Source organism: Cryptomeria japonica, chromosome 11, assembly GCF_030272615.1.
Source record: "Cryptomeria japonica chromosome 11, Sugi_1.0, whole genome shotgun sequence".
Classification (NCBI taxonomy): Eukaryota; Viridiplantae; Streptophyta; class Pinopsida; order Cupressales; family Cupressaceae; genus Cryptomeria; species Cryptomeria japonica.
The window spans coordinates 440811337-440830448 of record NC_081415.1 but is presented as its reverse complement, the minus strand read 5'-3'; the positions used below and the strand labels follow the sequence as shown (position 1 = coordinate 440830448).

The 19112-nt window shown below is 34.1% G+C and overlaps 1 protein-coding gene across 1 annotated transcript in view; it reads right to left on the bottom strand.

Moving 5' to 3' along the window:
* Positions 1-16359, bottom strand: part of LOC131041411 (kinesin-like protein KIN-5C) — a 37985-nt gene extending 21626 nt beyond the window's left edge. Inside the window, exons 1-13 of the mRNA XM_057974484.2 lie at positions 16081-16359; positions 15860-15989; positions 14677-14835; positions 13708-14057; positions 13479-13617; positions 13122-13219; positions 12858-13014; positions 9006-9075; positions 8746-8822; positions 8155-8208; positions 7975-8055; positions 7771-7882; positions 7598-7684 (exon numbers count right to left, since the gene is read on the bottom strand). Of these exons, the coding sequence (XP_057830467.2) occupies positions 7598-7684; positions 7771-7882; positions 7975-8055; positions 8155-8208; positions 8746-8822; positions 9006-9075; positions 12858-13014; positions 13122-13219; positions 13479-13617; positions 13708-14057; positions 14677-14835; positions 15860-15989; positions 16081-16139 (1573 nt within the window). The 5' untranslated portion in view covers positions 16140-16359. The remainder of the gene's footprint in view (positions 1-7597; positions 7685-7770; positions 7883-7974; positions 8056-8154; positions 8209-8745; positions 8823-9005; positions 9076-12857; positions 13015-13121; positions 13220-13478; positions 13618-13707; positions 14058-14676; positions 14836-15859; positions 15990-16080) is intronic.
* Between the last annotated feature and the right edge of the window lie 2753 nt (positions 16360-19112).

Genomic DNA, 19112 nt, shown 5'->3' with positions numbered 1-19112 from the left:
GAAGAGTACCTAAAGGTCTGGCAAGAAGTAAGTATGAAGGAAAATCACCTTTTAAATGTTTTGCATGTAATAAGATAGGTCATTTTGCATCTAGATGTCCTGAGAGGAATTCAAGATTTGAGGAGAAAGCTAGAAGATCTTTTAGGCCTAACCATGATTATCAGAACAAGCATAAGTACAGGAGGAACAAATACAAATCATGTTACTATGCGGATGAGGAAGGTGTGACTGATTCTGATGATGAACCAACACAAGATTCAGCTAGTGGATCCGACAGTGGAAAGGAATGGGTATTTTTGGCTATCAGGGAATATGCTCTGGCACCTGTTATTCAAAATGAAGAAAAGGCCCTTGCTGCTAAAATTGAAGATAAGCATGAAGGGTGATAGACAGTGGATGTTCATATCATATGACTGGAGATAAAAGGAAGTTTCTATCTTTGCAAGAATTTGATGGTGGTTTGGTTAGATTTGGAGATGACAAAGCATGCATGATCAGAGGAAGAGGAACTATATCATTGGATGGTAAGCATAACACTGATAATGTTTATTATGTTGAAGGTTTAAGGCATAATTTTGAGTGTAGGGCAGTTGGTGGATAAGGGATTTCAATTACAGTTCAAGGATGGAAAATGTAAAATCATCAACAGATTTGGATTGGAGATTGCAACCGGTACTCAAACTAAAGTTAACATCTTTCATTTGAACTCCAGAGAGATGACATGTTTGATTGCACAAGTTGATGAGAGTTGTTTATGGCATAAGAGGTTGTGTCGTGTGAATTTTGATTGCATTGTAAAGATCAATTCAACTAAGCTTGTTAGAGATATACCTAAGATTGTGAAGCCCTATAATCCAGTATGTAAGGAATGTTAAATGGGAAAGCAAGTCAAAACTTCTTTTAAGAGTATACAAGACAAATCTAATGATGTTCTTGATCTTATTCATACTAATCTTTTGTGGTCTTGCTAAAATAAAAAGTTTTCAAGGTGATAGATATTTCATGCTAATCATTGATGACTATTCTAGGATGATGTGGGTTACTTTTCTAAGGGAGAAATCTGAAGCTTTTGAAAAGTTTAAGATCTTTAAAGCTAAAGTTGAGACAGAGACAGGGTTCAAGATTAAATGCTTAAAGGTCAGATCAGGGTGGTGAATGCACATCCGATGAAGCTTTCTTTCTTGGAAAGAAACTTGTTTCATGGATCAACAAGAAACAGTCATGTACTTCTTTATCTATTGTTGAAGTTGAGTATGTTGCTACTGCTACTAACTGTACACAAGTTCTATGGATGAAGCAAATGTTGAAGGATATAAGGGTAGATTGTAATGAACCGGTCGTTATTCACTGTGATAACTCTGTTGCTATTGACATATCAAAGAATTCGGTATTTCATTCTAAGACAAAGCACATTTCTATCAAGTATAATTTTTTGAAGGAGAAGGTGGAAGCAAATGAAGTCTGACTGGTTAATGTGAACCCTAAAGAGCAAATTGCAAATATCTTCACTAAACCTTTGCCTAAGGAATCATTTGAGTACTTCAGAGACAGATTGGGAGTTTCTGCCCCTCTGGTAGAGACTTGAGTGATGTTGGTTGGCATCAGTCTGGCATGCATTATCAGAACTATCATTCATTCCAGATTGATGTGTTGGTGCTACTACTCAGGGGGAGTAGTCGACTGTATTGTTCAAAGGATTTATGATTTTTCTTTGATGTTTATGTCAGATTCTTGGCATTGATGTCAAAGGAGGAGAGATATTTATGTGAAAAACAGAGCTTAACAGGGATGTCATTCACAAGGGGAGTTTGATATGTTGGTTCAGAACTTCATAGTCATATCATTTTGGGGAGATTGTTGGATGTCTTCCTTTGGGGGAGACTTGTTTGGCATTTCTTGGCACTTGGGTGTTTTTCACGTCTAGTTTTGCCATCAATGCCAAAGGGGGGGATTGTTGGCAATTTGGAGGAATTGATTATGTGTTGCATTGATGTCAAAACTAGTTGTTTTGTTGTCTACCGAGTTTCGATAGTGTGGTTGGATTGTGATGAGCATACCGGGGATATGTTTCGGCTTGTGGGATTGATTTGGATTGGTTATTCATGTGTTCTTGATGTGTATCACATTCAGATGGTTCAAGATTTGATGATCCGGAAGCTATCATATGTTCTAGTAAGCCTTTTGGTTATCGGTAAGGGTTTTATCGGCAGAGCTTTATTGAAGATCTTTTGATGAATCCGATAAGTGGTGTTGGTGCGGCTTCTAGAAGGTTATCAGGATGCTGATGGTTATCATGTTCATGTTCTAGTTGATCGGTGTTGTTCCATTTGGCTTATGACGACCTATTTTAGGTCCGGTGGTTATTCTGTTAGGTTATGGACCGATTTATGTAACGTGGTGGTTGATGCTCCCGATGCATTACCGGTTGGATTTATTGATTGATTTATGTTGTTTTGGTCTTAGGCCGACTTGGTTTATCATTGGTTTGCGGGATTATCTAGCAGATTTATTGTATTATCTTTTAGGTGGCTGACCTAATTGTTTAGGTTCCGGGTTGGTATAAATATGATGTAAGATCTCTTTGTAAATCATGGGATAAGGATTATTGGATTATCTATGTGCGAATAAAGTTGTAATCATATGCAAAGGTTTTGGTCGATCATAGGTGATCGAATTGGGTTTGTGTAAGAGGTTTAAGACCTCCGATATTGAGCTTAACCGAAACTGTACTCAAGCATAGGAGATGTTATTCTTGCAGTTCATTCATCTTTCCAGATTGTAGTCTGGATTTCTTTTGTAGTCAGTGAGACTCCTTTTGTGATGAGCAATGCGCTCTAGACTGTTGGCCTTCCTACATGTGCAAACCCCTCTTATTGTAATCACATACTTATTGTAGAAGTATTATCTGACTATGAGTAAGCTTCCCACCGTGGTTTTTCCCTTTACCGAGGTTTCCAAAAACAAATCATGGTGTTCTGTGTTATGGATGGTTGGCAATTGTTCTGTGATTTATGTTTGTGCTTAATTGTTATATCTACTATTCCGGTATTTGGTTTATACATTCCGGTAAAAGGTTTTGTGTGCTTAAAATTTTATAATCTGTTGACAACTGATTCACCCCCCCCCCCTCTCAGTTGTCCACCAGTTATCCTAACACAAATTAAAATCGATCAAAATCAAACCTCTAAGGATAGAAGTTGAGATTATTAAAATCAAAGTTGAATCTCCAAGGTTAAGATCAAAATCAAACCTCCAAGGATGGAAGTTGAAACTATAAAATATTAAAATCTAACCTCCAAGGATGGAAGTTGAAATGATTAAGGATGAAAATCAAACCTCCAAAGATCAAGGTTGAAATATCCAACATGAAATTTGAACCTCCACACATGTAAGTTAAAAACACTTAAGTATCAAAAGAGAAGAAAGGTGAATTCACTAAAATCAAGGAATAAAAAATTGACATCTCCCAAGAATAAGACATCTAAGTTGCAACGGTGAGGGTTAGAACAAATAAAACAAAATTTGAACTTCCACGCATGAGAGTTGAAGCACAAATTGAAACCAATCTCAACCTAGACGATTGGAGGTTAGAATCGCATGTGATAATCAATTCCAACTTAAGCGCTTTCTTCTACCTATTTACCAAGTCGGCCTTCTAAAAGGGAGGAGAATAAAGGCAAATTCATTAATTAAGTCATTAAGATGCCAAGTCAGCTTTCAAAGAACATGAAGGGGTGCGACATTTAACCCTAAGTTGTATAAGTAGAAAAAAGAATACCCTTCAATGACAAATGCAAAATGCAGATCACAAATTCGCAGCCAGCAGGGGGTAGAAATTGGAATTCAGTCAAATTTACCAGCATTAAAAGCCAAAGTTGAAAGCAAATTTCCAGCAAATCTTATCCAAAGTTCAATCAGATTTCGAGATGACACATCAAGAAGCATTTCCAGATTTGCATTTTCTGATTTTTCAATGTTATTTCCAGATTGGTAGGGGTTTTAGGAAGGGTGATTTGCTGAAGTATAAGTATTATTGTCATTAATTTCTTAATGTTTTGATGCAAAATCTTTTGTCCTTCAGGTTTGATGCATTGAGAGAACTTCACAAGGAACACCTCAAAAGCGTGGAAAGGATTCACTAATACAAGGACATGATCCAGCTATTCAAGGATGTGGATGAAAGAATCAACAACATGAAGTGAAACACAAAGAAGGAATTCCAAAGGAGTGAAGAAGAAGTTGTGACGTCAAGAGTTCATTCCAAGGCAAAATCAAGACTTCAAGACTAGGAGGAAAGCGACACCTACACCCCACATTTTCAACATTGCAATACAAAGAATTGACAAGTCTAAGTACTTCAAGATGGAATCTATCAAGAACATGAGGAGTCAATCGGAATAAAGAAGATCAAAGAAATCAATGAAAGAGATATCAAGTTACACCTTTGCAACTTTTCCTACTATTCAAGTACATCAAGGATAAGGTAAATTTGTGACATGAGGATGATAACAAAATCATGAACTACATCAAGCTATACATTTCAGGATCAAGGAGTTCAAGTTCCAAGTTCAAGGCAAAGAAGTTCAAGATCAAAGAAGGTTAAGGAAGGAAGTACTTCAAGATTCAAAGGTTGAAGTTGGGAAAGCATCAAAAGGAGGAAAATTTCCAAGTTAGAGTAAAGAAGAGTGAACGTGATCAAGGAATGAAGATAGTTTCAAAAGAGGCTGATGTGGCATCCTATTCGCATTCAAGCCAATCAAGTTATTTCCACATTAGCAAGTCCAAGTTCAATAAACCTAATTCATCTCATAGTGGAGCAAGTGACACATGGCGCCTCATCAAATATTATTTTATGTACCTAACCTATTCTCTCATTGGTTAGAAATCAAGATGGACATGTGTCCAATTCATTGTAATGATCTTATTGGCCAAAAGGAAGTTTATTGTAACAAACCCTAATTAGGGTTTTATTGTAAAATCTTGGCCATCGATCTCAAATCGATTTGAGCCTTTGAATTGTAATGAACTCTCTATATAAAGCTCAAGCTCTTCATTTGTAAAAGTTAATAGTAGATCCTTTTCTCTCATTGGTTAGAAATCAAGATGGACATGTGTCCAATTCATTGTAATGATCTTATTGGCCAAAAGGAAGTTTATTGTAACAAACCCTAATTAGGGGTTTTATTGTAAAATCGTGGCCATCGATCTCAAATCGATTTGAGCCTTTGAATTGCAAAGAGCTCTCTATATAAAGCTCAAGCTCTTCATTTGTAAAAGTTAGTAGTAGAATAGTTAGTAATTGATCAATAGATAATAGCTAGTTAGCAATTATAATAGAAGTTAGATTAGGAGAAGACAAAGATTGTTGCCAAAATCTTGTTGTAAAGGACAATTGATTTCATTGAAGCTATGGTGAATTAATGTGTCATTTCAACAAGTTGCATGGTCTCTAGTTCTCAATTCATTTGCTTTCATGTTGATTAGATGAATGATAGGAGGTGAAATTCATTTATCCATACCACTAGCAATTTGCTGATTTGTAAGTTTGCCTTGGGTGGTCAATTGGAATCTTCAATTGCTATTCACACTTTGATATGCATCACCTTGATGGTATCCTCGTTGTTGATAGTGATTTGAACATCAATTTTACCTTCCTTAGGAGATCACACTAGTTTTGTGGAGTTGTTTATTGATGGCGAAACAAAACTTGGTTGAATTTCACCTAATTATTCATTGACTCTTGCATTCTTAGGAGTAGCGTAGTCTTCCTAAACCCTATGCCTTTTGCCCTTTTTATTCTCCAAGCAAATAGTTAGAATCTAAGTTCCAGCAATTCAAGCATTCGTGTATAACGTAAGTCCCCTTGTGATTCCAACATAATCACATCAAACCATTGAGCTTATCCACACGTCGTGACCCAACATATTAGAAACCTTGGTGTTGTCTTATTTGATCGTGAAGCATAGCATTTGAGTAACTTTGATCAAGAGAGGATAAGATACTTTTGGGCATTTTATTATGTGTTCGCATGTGCCTAAAAAACACATCAACAGACAACACCATGTAACTCCAACTAGTTTCAATTCTCTTAACGTTTTGCTAATCATAGTCCTTCCAAAATTCAGTTATTAACCTTGTCATTACCCAATCAAACTACTCACCTGCCCCCAAATTCAATATCTTTTTTATTTTTATCCCAACTCAATGCTTCCCCCAACTTTACACCTTTATTTATTGAGCTCCCCACCTCCAATCTTCATTATTGTTGTGATTTATTTCCTATTTTATATCCCCTAGCACCCACACATTCATTTTTACTTTTTCTATTATTTTTCTTTCATTCTTTATATCTGATCCCACTTCACTTCAAAATTGTGGCCATTTTTGGGACTGCGCTTAATGCCTCGACAATAAATCTAACATTTATTTTGAGTTAATAAATAATACAAACCTTATCATTCCACTCACACTAGGACAAGGAATCGCCCACATCAATCTTCAACTCACAGCTTCTCTCAACATATGTTACAAACACATCAGACATGCAGTCACCTCTTCATTTCTACCTTTGCAAATGTTTTCACATCCAAAGCATATTTGTCTAATACACGCAAACTCTCCAGCAACTGGGTGTCAACAACATTTAGTTTCACCAGATAGAGAAGAACATAAAATTCATCTCCTCTTTTCAGATATATTACAAAGATATTCTTGGTGACCTTATCTCTCTCCAACAGCTCAAGTATTTCTAGCCGTTTAATATTCATTTTAAAAAGTTCACCAATCAGTCTCACATGGAATCACATAAAATAGATGTTAATCCTAAGATTATTTTTATTGATATTATAAGTTGAAGTCTGTCTCTAAAAAATATGAATCCCCTGATGTCATAATCTGATTCCTGTCAATTGCTTTCCCAACAATCAAATTTCACATCTGTTCACCTTCATCTACACAAAAAAAATCCACAGTTGTTCTACTCTCAATTGTTTAGTTGCTTCAACTTGTGCTCAACTCCTTAGCATATGCCACTCCCTCCCCCACCTACACGATCGAACCTCCCAAACATTATAACTTTTGAATTAAGTGAGAAAGAAAAAAAAACCTATATAAAGGTGTTAGGTCCCTAATATCATAGCTGATGATATGACCCTAATATCATATATTCCTAAGTATAATATGTTGAGCACTTGTGGCATGCTTAACCTTAACATTAATTATAATTAGTACCTTAAATACTCTTAATTACTATGAAGGGGTGTGTCCTTACATAGTTAATTTTATAAATAAAGGTGGAGATGTTTCTTGCAAAGCATCATATCTATTGGTGAATTCATATGCTATTATCTGATTATTGGAGGTCACCCCGACGAAGTGGTCTGCTTTTTTATGATTCTTACAAATATTTCCAAGAAATATCAGAACAAAAGGCAGCAATAACAAGGTAAACCAAAGCTAAAAATTCAGAATTTGTTTCCCTTTATTGAATTCCAATTCTATAAATAGGCTCAATCAAAACAAAGCGTCCCGCTAACTATCTATGTATTTCAATATCATTAAATATTTTGAATCTTTGAAAAGCCCTGGGCCATCATACCTATTTTTGCAAATAACCCTGCAATGTCCTTAACTGATCTCTCCAAATCGGAGCGAAGCGTGCAGGCCTGCTCAGTCAGAGTGTTTTCTGCTCATATAACATCCCAATTGTAAGTTTCATCTAAGAATATCTTTTAAACTAAATCTACTTAATCACATTACATGCATACAAACCTGCTTTCCTATGGTTGGATATTATGTATTCTCTTTCTTTAATTGCAAATTTTGCCTGTTTATAATCTTCCTTTAGAGCTGATATTGTTTTCCTAGATTGCTCCAGAATTTTCTGCACAATTTTAGATACAGGTAATGTTTAGCTAAACAATATTGGTTCCTTCAAAATAGCAACATAAAAATAAGAATCAATATTTGGCTCACCTGTGTGAATTCAAGCTTGGAGCTCAACTCCGTACAAAGATGCTGCTTTTTCTCATACCGATCTTGTAAATCTTCAATTCTCTGTTAATTAAAATCACAGAGTGATTTTATTAAACTTCAAAGGTCTCATTTTGATAAAAAAAAAATCAGTGTTTGTAATGGGTCCTTCAGGATATTTACCTTGTTGTTCTCTTCTAGTGTATAATCCATTTGTTCAATCTTATCAGCCATGGCCTGAATTCAACCTGCTTTAGTATCGTTGATAGTAATGTAGAGCAAAGCATAGTTACTAAAAACTATAGTTACACAAACAAACAGCTCTGAAAATTGCAAAATGTTTTGTTGAGACTTATAAACACAAACAAAAAAATCTACAAGTGAATCGCCCACAATTGAAGGGCATTCAAGTTTATGAATAAGGTGATTCCAGTTCAATCCAACGCATGTGAATTATTCTTCCATCCTTGGAATTGATAGTTTCAGTTTACAGAGGAAATGAGTGCAAAGTAAATATGCCTACCACAGTATAAAATAAAATTCTGAAAAATCATTTTAAAACCAGCAAGAAAGAATAGTCCTTAAACAAACTCAATTGTCAGATGCAGCTCCTTGTCATATGACAATGGGATAATAACATATTAAATATACCGGGAAATTTCCTGGTTTGAATCAGCAGTAGAAGTAACTTGTTTTGATTTCAGAAAAGAAAGAATAAAATATAAATTAGCTGAACCATGAGGTAATTAACAAATGTTTATATCATTTTCATACCTTTTTCTCAGTCTCTTCTTGGTAGTACCGCTCTTTTGGAATATAGACCCCACATTTCTCACGAGCAGCATAAACCTCTTTTTTTTAAGAATTCGGTCACATCAAAATAAGCATAATAACCAGTCAATTAATTTACAAGCAAATGGCATGCCACATCCCATAATAATTCTATCATATTCAATAAATATTAGTGCCAATATAACTTGATCAATCATTTCAAAATCAACAACTGTATTCTCCCTTCAAATCTTCAAAAATACCTGTTTTAAGTCTTTCTATCTCGCAGTACAGATCCTTGATAAGAGTAGATTTCATCATCTTTTGGTTCACCTGCACGAGTAAAATAAAATTAATAAATAAATATATTATATAAACCAATAACCATACCTTGTCAAGCAACTAAATATAGAATTAATTGATATACTACAACTATGTGTATATTGCAAAATATATTATAGCCAGAAAGTGAGACATAATCAATAAATTTAATTACATCATCATTCATGTATATAAAAAAAGTCCCATACAACCCCAATTGTCTTCAGCCCTACAATGGTTTCCATGCAAAGAACAGAGAATTTTTTCCATAATTTACAAGTGTAGCACTTATAATTAATATATTTCAACCTTAAACCTAAGGTAACTACAGCATAAACTATAAAGTAGTTTTTAGTCTCAGAATTGGGAATATTAACCAAGTTAATCATCAAAAACACAGTGTTCCACGGCAGTTGGGGACAGGGAGACGGGGGGACAGGGGGGCGAGCTTTGGGGACGGGGACAAAGGGAAAAAGTTTGGGGGACGGGGAGACTTGGGCCTGGCAGGGGGGAAACGTGTTTCCGTGGAACACTGCAAAAACATGTTTGTCACTTTGCCAAAGAGAAAACAGTACCATCACCTTAGCTATTGATACAAAGTTTACAAACATTTTACTCTTCGTTTGACAGTTCTCAAGTTTACCAAATTGATGAACCAATCCAACAACATGAGCTCCTTTGCAGTCCATAAAAATGATATTGCATCATTATTATCAATTTTACTATTCATTTGACCTCTCAAGGTTACCAAATTGACAAACTGATCCAACATCTTGAGCTCTCTTGCAGGCCATAGAATTGATATGCATCAAAAGATGCATGCTCTCCCCCATCAGCACTACTAAAATGACTAGTGGAAAGAATAGGAGAACACTCAAGAGATGAAGTAATTAGAGGAATAAGATCCTCCTGTTTACTCCATACAAACTGATAATGTCAAATATTGGTGTCTTCATTAACTGCTATTAACCTATGTAACCCTGAGTTTCCAGGACGGGGAAACGGGTTTCCGAGACCTTTTTTCTTCCCGGAACAAGGGACGGCTATTATATATATATATATGGAATATGAAATTTATATAACTGAAAAACCCACTTCAGTCTTCTTTTCCATTGCTCAAACTGAAAAACCCTTTCACACTTGACCAGTTCACAGTATTCTGTATTTCACTATTTCTCTTCCCTTGCTGAGCGATGTCGTGAGAGAAAGCTGTGTCCATTTTTATTTTCTGCTCCGTCCGTTTTTATTTTCTTTTAAAACTTTGTCATTGGCTTATATCAATATGACATATCAATATCATATTATATCAATATCATAAGATATCAATATATGATATCGATATAATAATATCTATTATCAATACCATATGAAATATGGCAATGACATCATATTTCAATGTTTCATACGATATCAAAAGTAAAAATAAAATAAATTTAATCGCTTTCTTAAATTCTTTTGATATTAATTATTAATTTATTATAAATAAAAATAAAAAAATTCATCGCTTTCCTAATATCAGCAATTTTCATTAAAAAAAAATTAATTGATTTCCTAATTCAGAATTCCTTAAATTTTTAACATCAGCGATTTTCATTAAAAAAATTTTAAAAATAAATTTTATAAAAAAAGAATATTTTTTAATTGTGTCTACCATCAGAAACGGCTAGCCGTCCCGGGGACGGTCAACAGTCCCCAAAAAAAATGTTGACCATTTTTGTTTCCAGGACGGTTTCCAAAAATTTTTGAGGATCGGGGACGGCTTGGAAACATTTCTGGCCATCCCCCCATCCCCGAAAGCATTTATGTTTCCGGAACATGTGCCTTAAAGGTGGAAACGCATTTCTGGGTAGCACTGCTATTAACCAAATAAGCTTTTACTGTGTAGTTTAATGGTTACAGATTTATATCTGTAATACAGCAATAAATCACTGCTTGAGTTTTATTCAAAAAAATGCAATTTTTTGCCTAAAGATCAAAAAATATAGGTGTTAAGGTTATTCTCTTAGATTCATGTGATGTCGAGTGCTATAGTGATGATCCGCATGTATAAAGAAGTCAATATTTTGGACAGGTTAATTCTTACCCTGTCACAACATTACAGAACTATGCTTTTGAGACTAAGATTGCATAGAAAGTTCACCCTTAGCAGGAGAAATGTTTTCTAATAAATTAGGTCCATCTAGAAAGTTCACATTAATAGTTATAGAATCTCGTTCATGTGAAAGACACTGCATGAAACCATCTGAGCCAAAAATTGGCTTAGGTGTGACATAACATGACCATTGCACAAGTCTTACGCAAAGAACTTCTCGAACATATTTAATATCCAATCTGCTTGACAATTTATAGTTGAAGTCTTAATCAGGTTACAAATGCTTCAAACTAGTTGATATTAGCATAACAATAAAAAAAATAGGTAGTTTGTGCATAGCTCTCCAGGGAAAATTGGATCCTTACTTCCATTTGTGACAGCCATGCAATAACAGTCGGAACAACAGGCATTCATTTAAAGATTTTGGTTTTGGTTTGTGTCAATAACAGGATCCTAGGGATATCTAACTAACGCATTCCTAATTTTTCCATCTGATTACTAACAACCATTAAGAAAGAATTACAAGGGATGTTAAACCAGTTCAGTTACTTTACCTTTCCAATGGTCAAGCTCTTATAATTTTACAGCTAAATATTATGCAGACCCTTTAATAGTGAGTTATATGATATATTAATATAAACATGGAGGAATATATTTTCATTAAGGCTTCCATGGGACAAAGTTCAAGACAATGTAGTGTAATTATACTACACTGAAAGCACTTGTCTTCTGGATAAGAAACAAGGGCATTGAACTGAAAAAACAGCCAACCTGCCCAAACCTTAAAACAAAATCATTCTGATTCAACGGCAGATTGTACTTCAATTATTGACTTTACATCTTCACAAGTTATACAGGATAGATAGTAGGCAAGAGAGAGATGTATCTCCCAAAAATCATGATAAGGGTAAATAAATACAAAGAAGAGGGAGAATTTAGATAAACACTGAAATCAGCCATTTTCCCTGTGTTTTACTAAAGTTCCAGAATCTTAACACTAAAACTCAAAACCAAATCATCCAAACAATGTTCTTCCAATTAATGGCATTCAGCATTTTCCTTACACGGCCAGCTTAAATAAATCGACCAAAAAGTGCCTTCCTCCAAACATAAATAAGCACTGATCACAAGGTGAAGCATAATGTTTTGAATAATTAATATTATAATGTTTTTGTGTTAAATATTCAAATGAATGCATAAAATTTTAATGGTCCAAAACTGAAAAAGACAAGACCAATCAGTGCCCAACTGATATTTGATGCTGAAGCAGATGTTGAACTTAGTAGCCAGAACAGCAACCAACAACCAACCTGACTTTCTATTTCAACCTATTGTAAGAATTGTAGTGCTAAGCAGATAATTGTCTTTTTTTTTAAAAGCGAGTTAATTTTATACTGGATGAATGCTTTGTTCTTAAACAGACATACAAAGATTAAAAGATTGAGGTGCCAACTAAATTTTTCTCAATATTATCCGAAGTCACCAAATAAACAGTAGAAACCAATGACATTAATAGTACAGCACAGGCTGAGAACAGTTGCACCACAAGAAAGATAAGTGTTCTATATCCATCTTAAGTTATATGATATATATCATGCGGACAATGCATGTCATCTACTTTCAAAACAGATCCCTTCAAGTAATGTTAAATACTCAATTAGAATGAACCTATAGCAGAAAATAGAAAGGGCAGAAAAGAAACCTCAGGTTTATTCTTTATGTTTTTTGCTCTGTGAGCATAGTCCAATGTGCTTAATGTCTCTTCAAGACAGTGAACAGATGGTGAAACAGTTGCTATAATACAAGTCTTTGTTCTCCCTCCCAGCGAATCACGTAGCAATCTTGTGAGCTTACTATCCCTGTAAACATTTTCTGAGTCAGACAAGATAACACAGTATAAAACGCTTATCACAATAAATAGTTCAACTCAAACTTCAATATACCAAAGAAACTAGCACAAAGGTACCTGTAGGGAATATGTCCCAGATGCTCCACAAGGGCAGTGATGACACGACCCAGAGTCAGCAAGCTTTTATTAATTTCTCCTGCCTCCCTTGCACGACCCTGCAGATCATATTAGAATATTTATAGGCAATTATCATTTAGATAAGTCCTTAGCTGCATCTAAATTATATTTAGTAATCCAAGTTCATTCAGACAATTGCATTTCAATTTTACATTTGTAACTCAAGAATATCAGATGCCCACAAAATTTTCCTCAAATAAGAGGCTAGGGGCACCATTTGCATGTAAAGAAAGCTCTATTAATAAATCATATAACTTTTCTACTCACTAAAGGTTTGGTACTTTTGAATCACCTCACCTCCCTAGCCCCTGAGCGGGATATATTTTCTGAACCAGCAAGGTCAACAAGATTAAGCTTTCCACATTTAATTAACTCTTCACCCTCTGGTGTAGCTTCTTTGATATGAATTGTTATGGAAAATAATGAGTGTGAACGACTGCATCCAGAAAATGAACATTCCAAAATTCAAAACTAAGGGTAATTTGACATGTAGAGGACAAGAAACACAACAGATAAATTACTTTACCTAGACTGCTTATTAAGAAGTGTTTCTGCTGTGCGTCGCTTTGCAGAACCTCGTTCAAGTAAGGTAAAGATTTCACTAGCACTCGTAACAATTTCTTCCTCAAGGCCTCGCACAAGAACTCCGCCTTTCCCATCCTCCATCAATGCCAATGGCTTTCTTTGTTTATCATCTGTTGCAATCTTCGACAATTCTTCAGGTGCAAGCAAATCTGTGATTTCCTCATTGTACAATTCTAAAAATGTGACCTTGACACTATATTCTGCATTTTGGCTTTCCAATGTGTCAAATATTTGTTTAACAGCCCTTGGTATCACGCCAGCATCTGTAGGAAGTCCTCCACTCTGCCCACCCTGAAGGTGGAAAAGATTCCTCCATATTGTCAGGTTTCAGATTTAAATGTTGTACTGAGAAAATTTATCAGACATGTTCATAAAGATCATACACTAATGCCAAAGAATAAGTACAAGGCAGAATGACAAGCATACTTGTCTCATACACAACTATGTAAAAAAAGGCTGCTTGATAGCAAATAAATCAATTCATCCTAAAGTTGTATCAAGCTCATTATACATAAATCTTTATATTTGTTGCATTCGCAAATGTTGCAAATGCTAACTTGGGTTTGGCTCAAATTTGATTCAATATATAATACATCTATTTAAAAAAGTCAATACTAAATAATAATATGCAATCCTTCCCAAAGTTGCATCAAAGCTCCTTTGCCATTGATAGATTTTGTTTGTCGCATATACAAATAATACAAATGCTAATTTGGGTTTAGCTCAAACTTGATTTAAACATGAAAAACACAAAACAAGAAAGACTAAATTAGAATAAAAAAGATTCAACACAATAGTTTAAAAAATCTTTAGATACATACTGGTGTTGAAGATTGCAATAAATTAGTCAAGGAAATGCAATCATATAACTCGTTCATAATGATCTGTGTAGACTTGCAATTAAACTTACCTTGGTCTTCTTACATTCACCTTCCATAGTGTAAGTTTTCCCTGTACCGGTTTGTCCATAAGCAAAGATGGTACAATTGAAACCTTCTAACACTTCATTTACTATCGGAACCACAGCTTGATCATACAGATCTTTTTGTTGTGCAGATGGACCAAATACCTGCATTTCACAAGTGGTGTTGTTAGTTGCAATGCAATAAAAGGTTAAAAACTAATATCACATGATTTAACGGTTGCTCCTATAGTACATATATTTTGAGATTAAATGAAAATCATGAATGAACTTTCCCAATCTCACTGAGAGATTTGGAATTATAAACCAATTTTCAAAAAAATTCACAGGTGTTGGAAGTATCATCACCAACTGTCATCACTCAGACAGAACAAACGAGAGAAGATAATTATTTTTTTATATTCTACTTACAGGTTTGCCTTTCTGGAACACTATATATTTACAATTGATAGGACAATGTTCATAGTATACTGCAATCTGCTTGCTAAAAATAAAATTGCTATAGAAAGATCATGTCAACAAATAGCAGATCATATAGGTTGGTATAATCATTCTATAATTCACTCCCTGGATTTAAAAATGTAAGTGAAACAAGAGACCAATCATTCCAACATGGTGGAGGCATTGACTGGGCACCTAGCCACCGATGTCAATTCATAAAAGTAAGCAACAGTTCCAAACAAAATCTATAACTGTCCCACTGCAACCAATTTTGTTAGGGTAGTGCTAACATGAACCTATAAAAAAACCTAAAGTCTGATATTCTTCACTGTTAGGTGGTAGCATTCAATGTTGTTTTTCCCCTGGTGAGTTCCTTTGTTGGATCTTTCCTGACATATTTTGTGAGTTCCTCTATTGTGTAGAAATCAATTGGCATTTAGGCCGTGCGCAGTTGAAAATTACCAAAATGATTTACAACCAAAACGTATAACTTAAACACTGGTTGTTTTAAGATAGTGTTTGATGGCATTAATAGAAAATGCTCCGCCGTATAAGTTTAATATGGAGACCCACATCACACTAGAGAACCGATACGGGCAAAATAACCGAGCATTTCCCCTTATACCTCTAAGCTCAGCCAAAGCTCATAGAATGAACTCCACATCTGTCTTTCCATCAAAGAGATGTGCGTGTTTTCCCACTAATATACGATAAAAGAAAGAGATATTACCTTATCGAAGGTAAATGTCCGATCTATCTGTTTGCTAGCGATATTTTGACAGACGGTAACTTCTCGCTGCCATTCATTACAAGAAACCACCTGAGGCGCATTGCTTCTCACTTCTTCTTCACTAAACGGCCTAAAAAACCAGCCAACGCAAAGAGAAAAAGATCAGAAAACAGCGAGAATAACATAAATACAGAATCACACAAAATTATAAAACAGAGTACCTGCATCGTAGCAGAACCTGCACATTCACGCCCTTATCCTTATCATGGCGGCTTGCCATACTTGCATAAACCGCTGGAGAATCAAGTTGCAGAAAAAACCCCAAGTCAGGGTTTCAGTCGAACAAAGGTAATACGTGTTTCCGTTTGATTTTGAATATCACTCTTCCCGCTCGCATCCCGTTTTTTCCCTTTTTATTTTTAACCTGCGCTCCGCTGCCTTTTTCATCTCTTAGGTATATATTTTTCCCCAAACTTTGCCTTATAATAAAATATCTCACTAAACTATTCTGTCAATGAAGCGCGCTTGAGTAGACATATACGCATTTTGAAATTTCACGTCTTCAACCAATGACATACATGGAAGAAGGAAATATGATGTTGCCGTCTTTTGACCTCAATACTATTCTGCATTTGAAAACGGCTCGCTGTGAAATTGTGTGTCATTTAACGGGATGGAGTGTCGCCAATTTGGTAAGTCATCCGCTTTGGATTTTTGGTTGTGGGAGTAAGTGTAATTCGGAGGGGATTTGGGGTCAGATTTGCCTTGACAAGTGAGCTGTGACTTGCGGGAGGAGTATGTGTAACCCAAATCTTGATAATATATTCAATTAGTGTCAATTATTAATTATTAGTATTTATTATTCAATTATTTTTTCACCAATTACATCTATGAATTTGAATTGGTTATTTTTTATCTTTCAAATAGTTAGATGCATGATTTTAAAGTTTTCAAATTACAGAAATAATTATAATTATATATTTAAGTTACAGTTTAAGATTTAATAATAAATTGCTCTTAGTATTTAATACATTTTATTGATAATAATTAATCACCAAACCTTCTAAATATTGAATAAAATTATCTCAAATCCAAAATTATTGTTAACATTTTATCTCTTTTACATCATTTTACCTATTAAAAAATTATTGTTAACATTTTATCTCTTTTACCACATTCAAAATTATTTGTAATGATTTATATAATGAATACTATGAAAACTATTGTCAAAAAATAATAATAATAATAATAAAACTTACAATATTTATATACACTAAAAGTAAAAACTAGACACCATTTTACCAACTATATTGCTAACAATTTATCTCTTTTATCACATTCAAAACTACCTCTAAAATTATTATATAATGAACTCTATGAAAACTATTGTCAACCCATAAAAATAATAATAAAGATATCTAGATTCTCAAGATTGTTAGATTGACAAAAATATTATTATATTATAAAACATATTCAAATATTGTTGTTTATATTTGAAATTAAAAAATATTAAAAAATTTATAAACTTTTTAAAATGTTAATCGAAAATCGTTATTACATATTTTTTACAACTAGAAAGAATAAAGAAAGATGATTTATTTTCTTAAAAATATTTCAAAACAATATTTAAAATATTAAATTTAATTTCACATTCAATAATTTATTGTTAAAAATATAATTACTCAAATTTTTTTATTTCTTATAAATATAACTTTGAAATAATAAAAAAATTAAACTATGTAAAATTAATTCAATAAATATACCTAATTGAATGTTAATTATAAATTTAATTGAATCCTAAATTCAATTAACTCTTGTAGACCCAAAATTGTCCAATCTAAATAAATAAATTTAATTATCTAAGCTTAATTCTTCTATTAATTAAATAAATCTTTATTTATTTAATTAATTCATTTATCCTCTTCTAGCCTTATTTCTCATTTAAATAAATACATTTATTTATTTAAATTATCATTTTCCTAAATTAAATAAATATCTTATTTATTTAATTGATCCCACTTCTTCTATTAATTATATAAATCTTTATTTATTTAATTAATTCATTAACCTTTTCTACCCATGACACATGTCATTCATCTCTTAATTCATACACTACCTACCCCTTTCATTATTTTATTATTTCTTTTACCTACCCTCTAATCATAGCGGACCTCCTTTTACACCTCTCAATCTTATCCCTCCATTTCATATAGTGTCTTCTATATAAGGAGATGTTTCCTTCATTATCAAACCCTAATCGTTTTATGCATTCTAATCATCTTTTATGCACTTGACTACACTACGATCCTACTAGCAACCACATTCCGTTCTTTGTTGAGCTCTTGTGCATATAAAATCTGAGAGCAAATATATCAAGCAAGATCAATGGAGATAGGAAGAATGGAGATCCAAACCCTATTGGACATGTGATGGTATAATCTTTGTGATTTCGTTTGATTTGCATTGTCTTAGGTAATCTTCATATGTTATGGTGGACCTTTGTTGTTGTTAGGCTAGGGTTTTTGTGGTTGAATTCATTTAGCCTTTCAATATTGTTATTATTGTTATCCATTTTCACCATATACATTTTGGCACGCCCGGTGGGACTCTTGTCCCTTTTGCATTTAACATCCTTGTTGCAGATTTTGTATTTTGAAGTTGCAGATCTGACGTTTTCAGCAGCATTTTGATATTTTCGCGTCTGCGTACTTTCGGATCGCGTTTTCGATTTTCTAGCACGTTAGCGACATCTGGAGTCGCGTTTGTGTTATTGGCAATATTTTATTTTGTAGGTTCCAGGAAAGCGTGTTTGTGTTATAAAATCGCGTCTGCGCTGTTTTTAGTCGCGTATGTGTCCAGAAGACGCGTCTGCGTTCTGTAGTCGCGTCTGTGTCTCATAGAATCGCGTCTGTGTCACCAAGTCGCGTCTGTGTCACCAAGTCGCGTCTGTGTTGAGGGTAATCGCGTCTGTGTTCACCAGTTTCAAATTTTGGGTTTTTATTGATTCAGTTTTCGGATTTTACATTTAGGGTTTCAGATCTGGTTTATTTTGAGCTAACATTTTCAGATCTAGCTAACGAAATTGGTGCAGCTTGTCTTGAAAGCAAAATCGTTTGGTTGAAGACCCCTATTTTCACAAAGTCTTTTGGGTTTAAAATTTACCTAACTTGTGTGCTTGCAAGAAGGGGTGATTATTTGAAACAATCCAAACTACTAACAACTCTTTGTTGCAAGTCCTTGGCAAGGGTTTTTG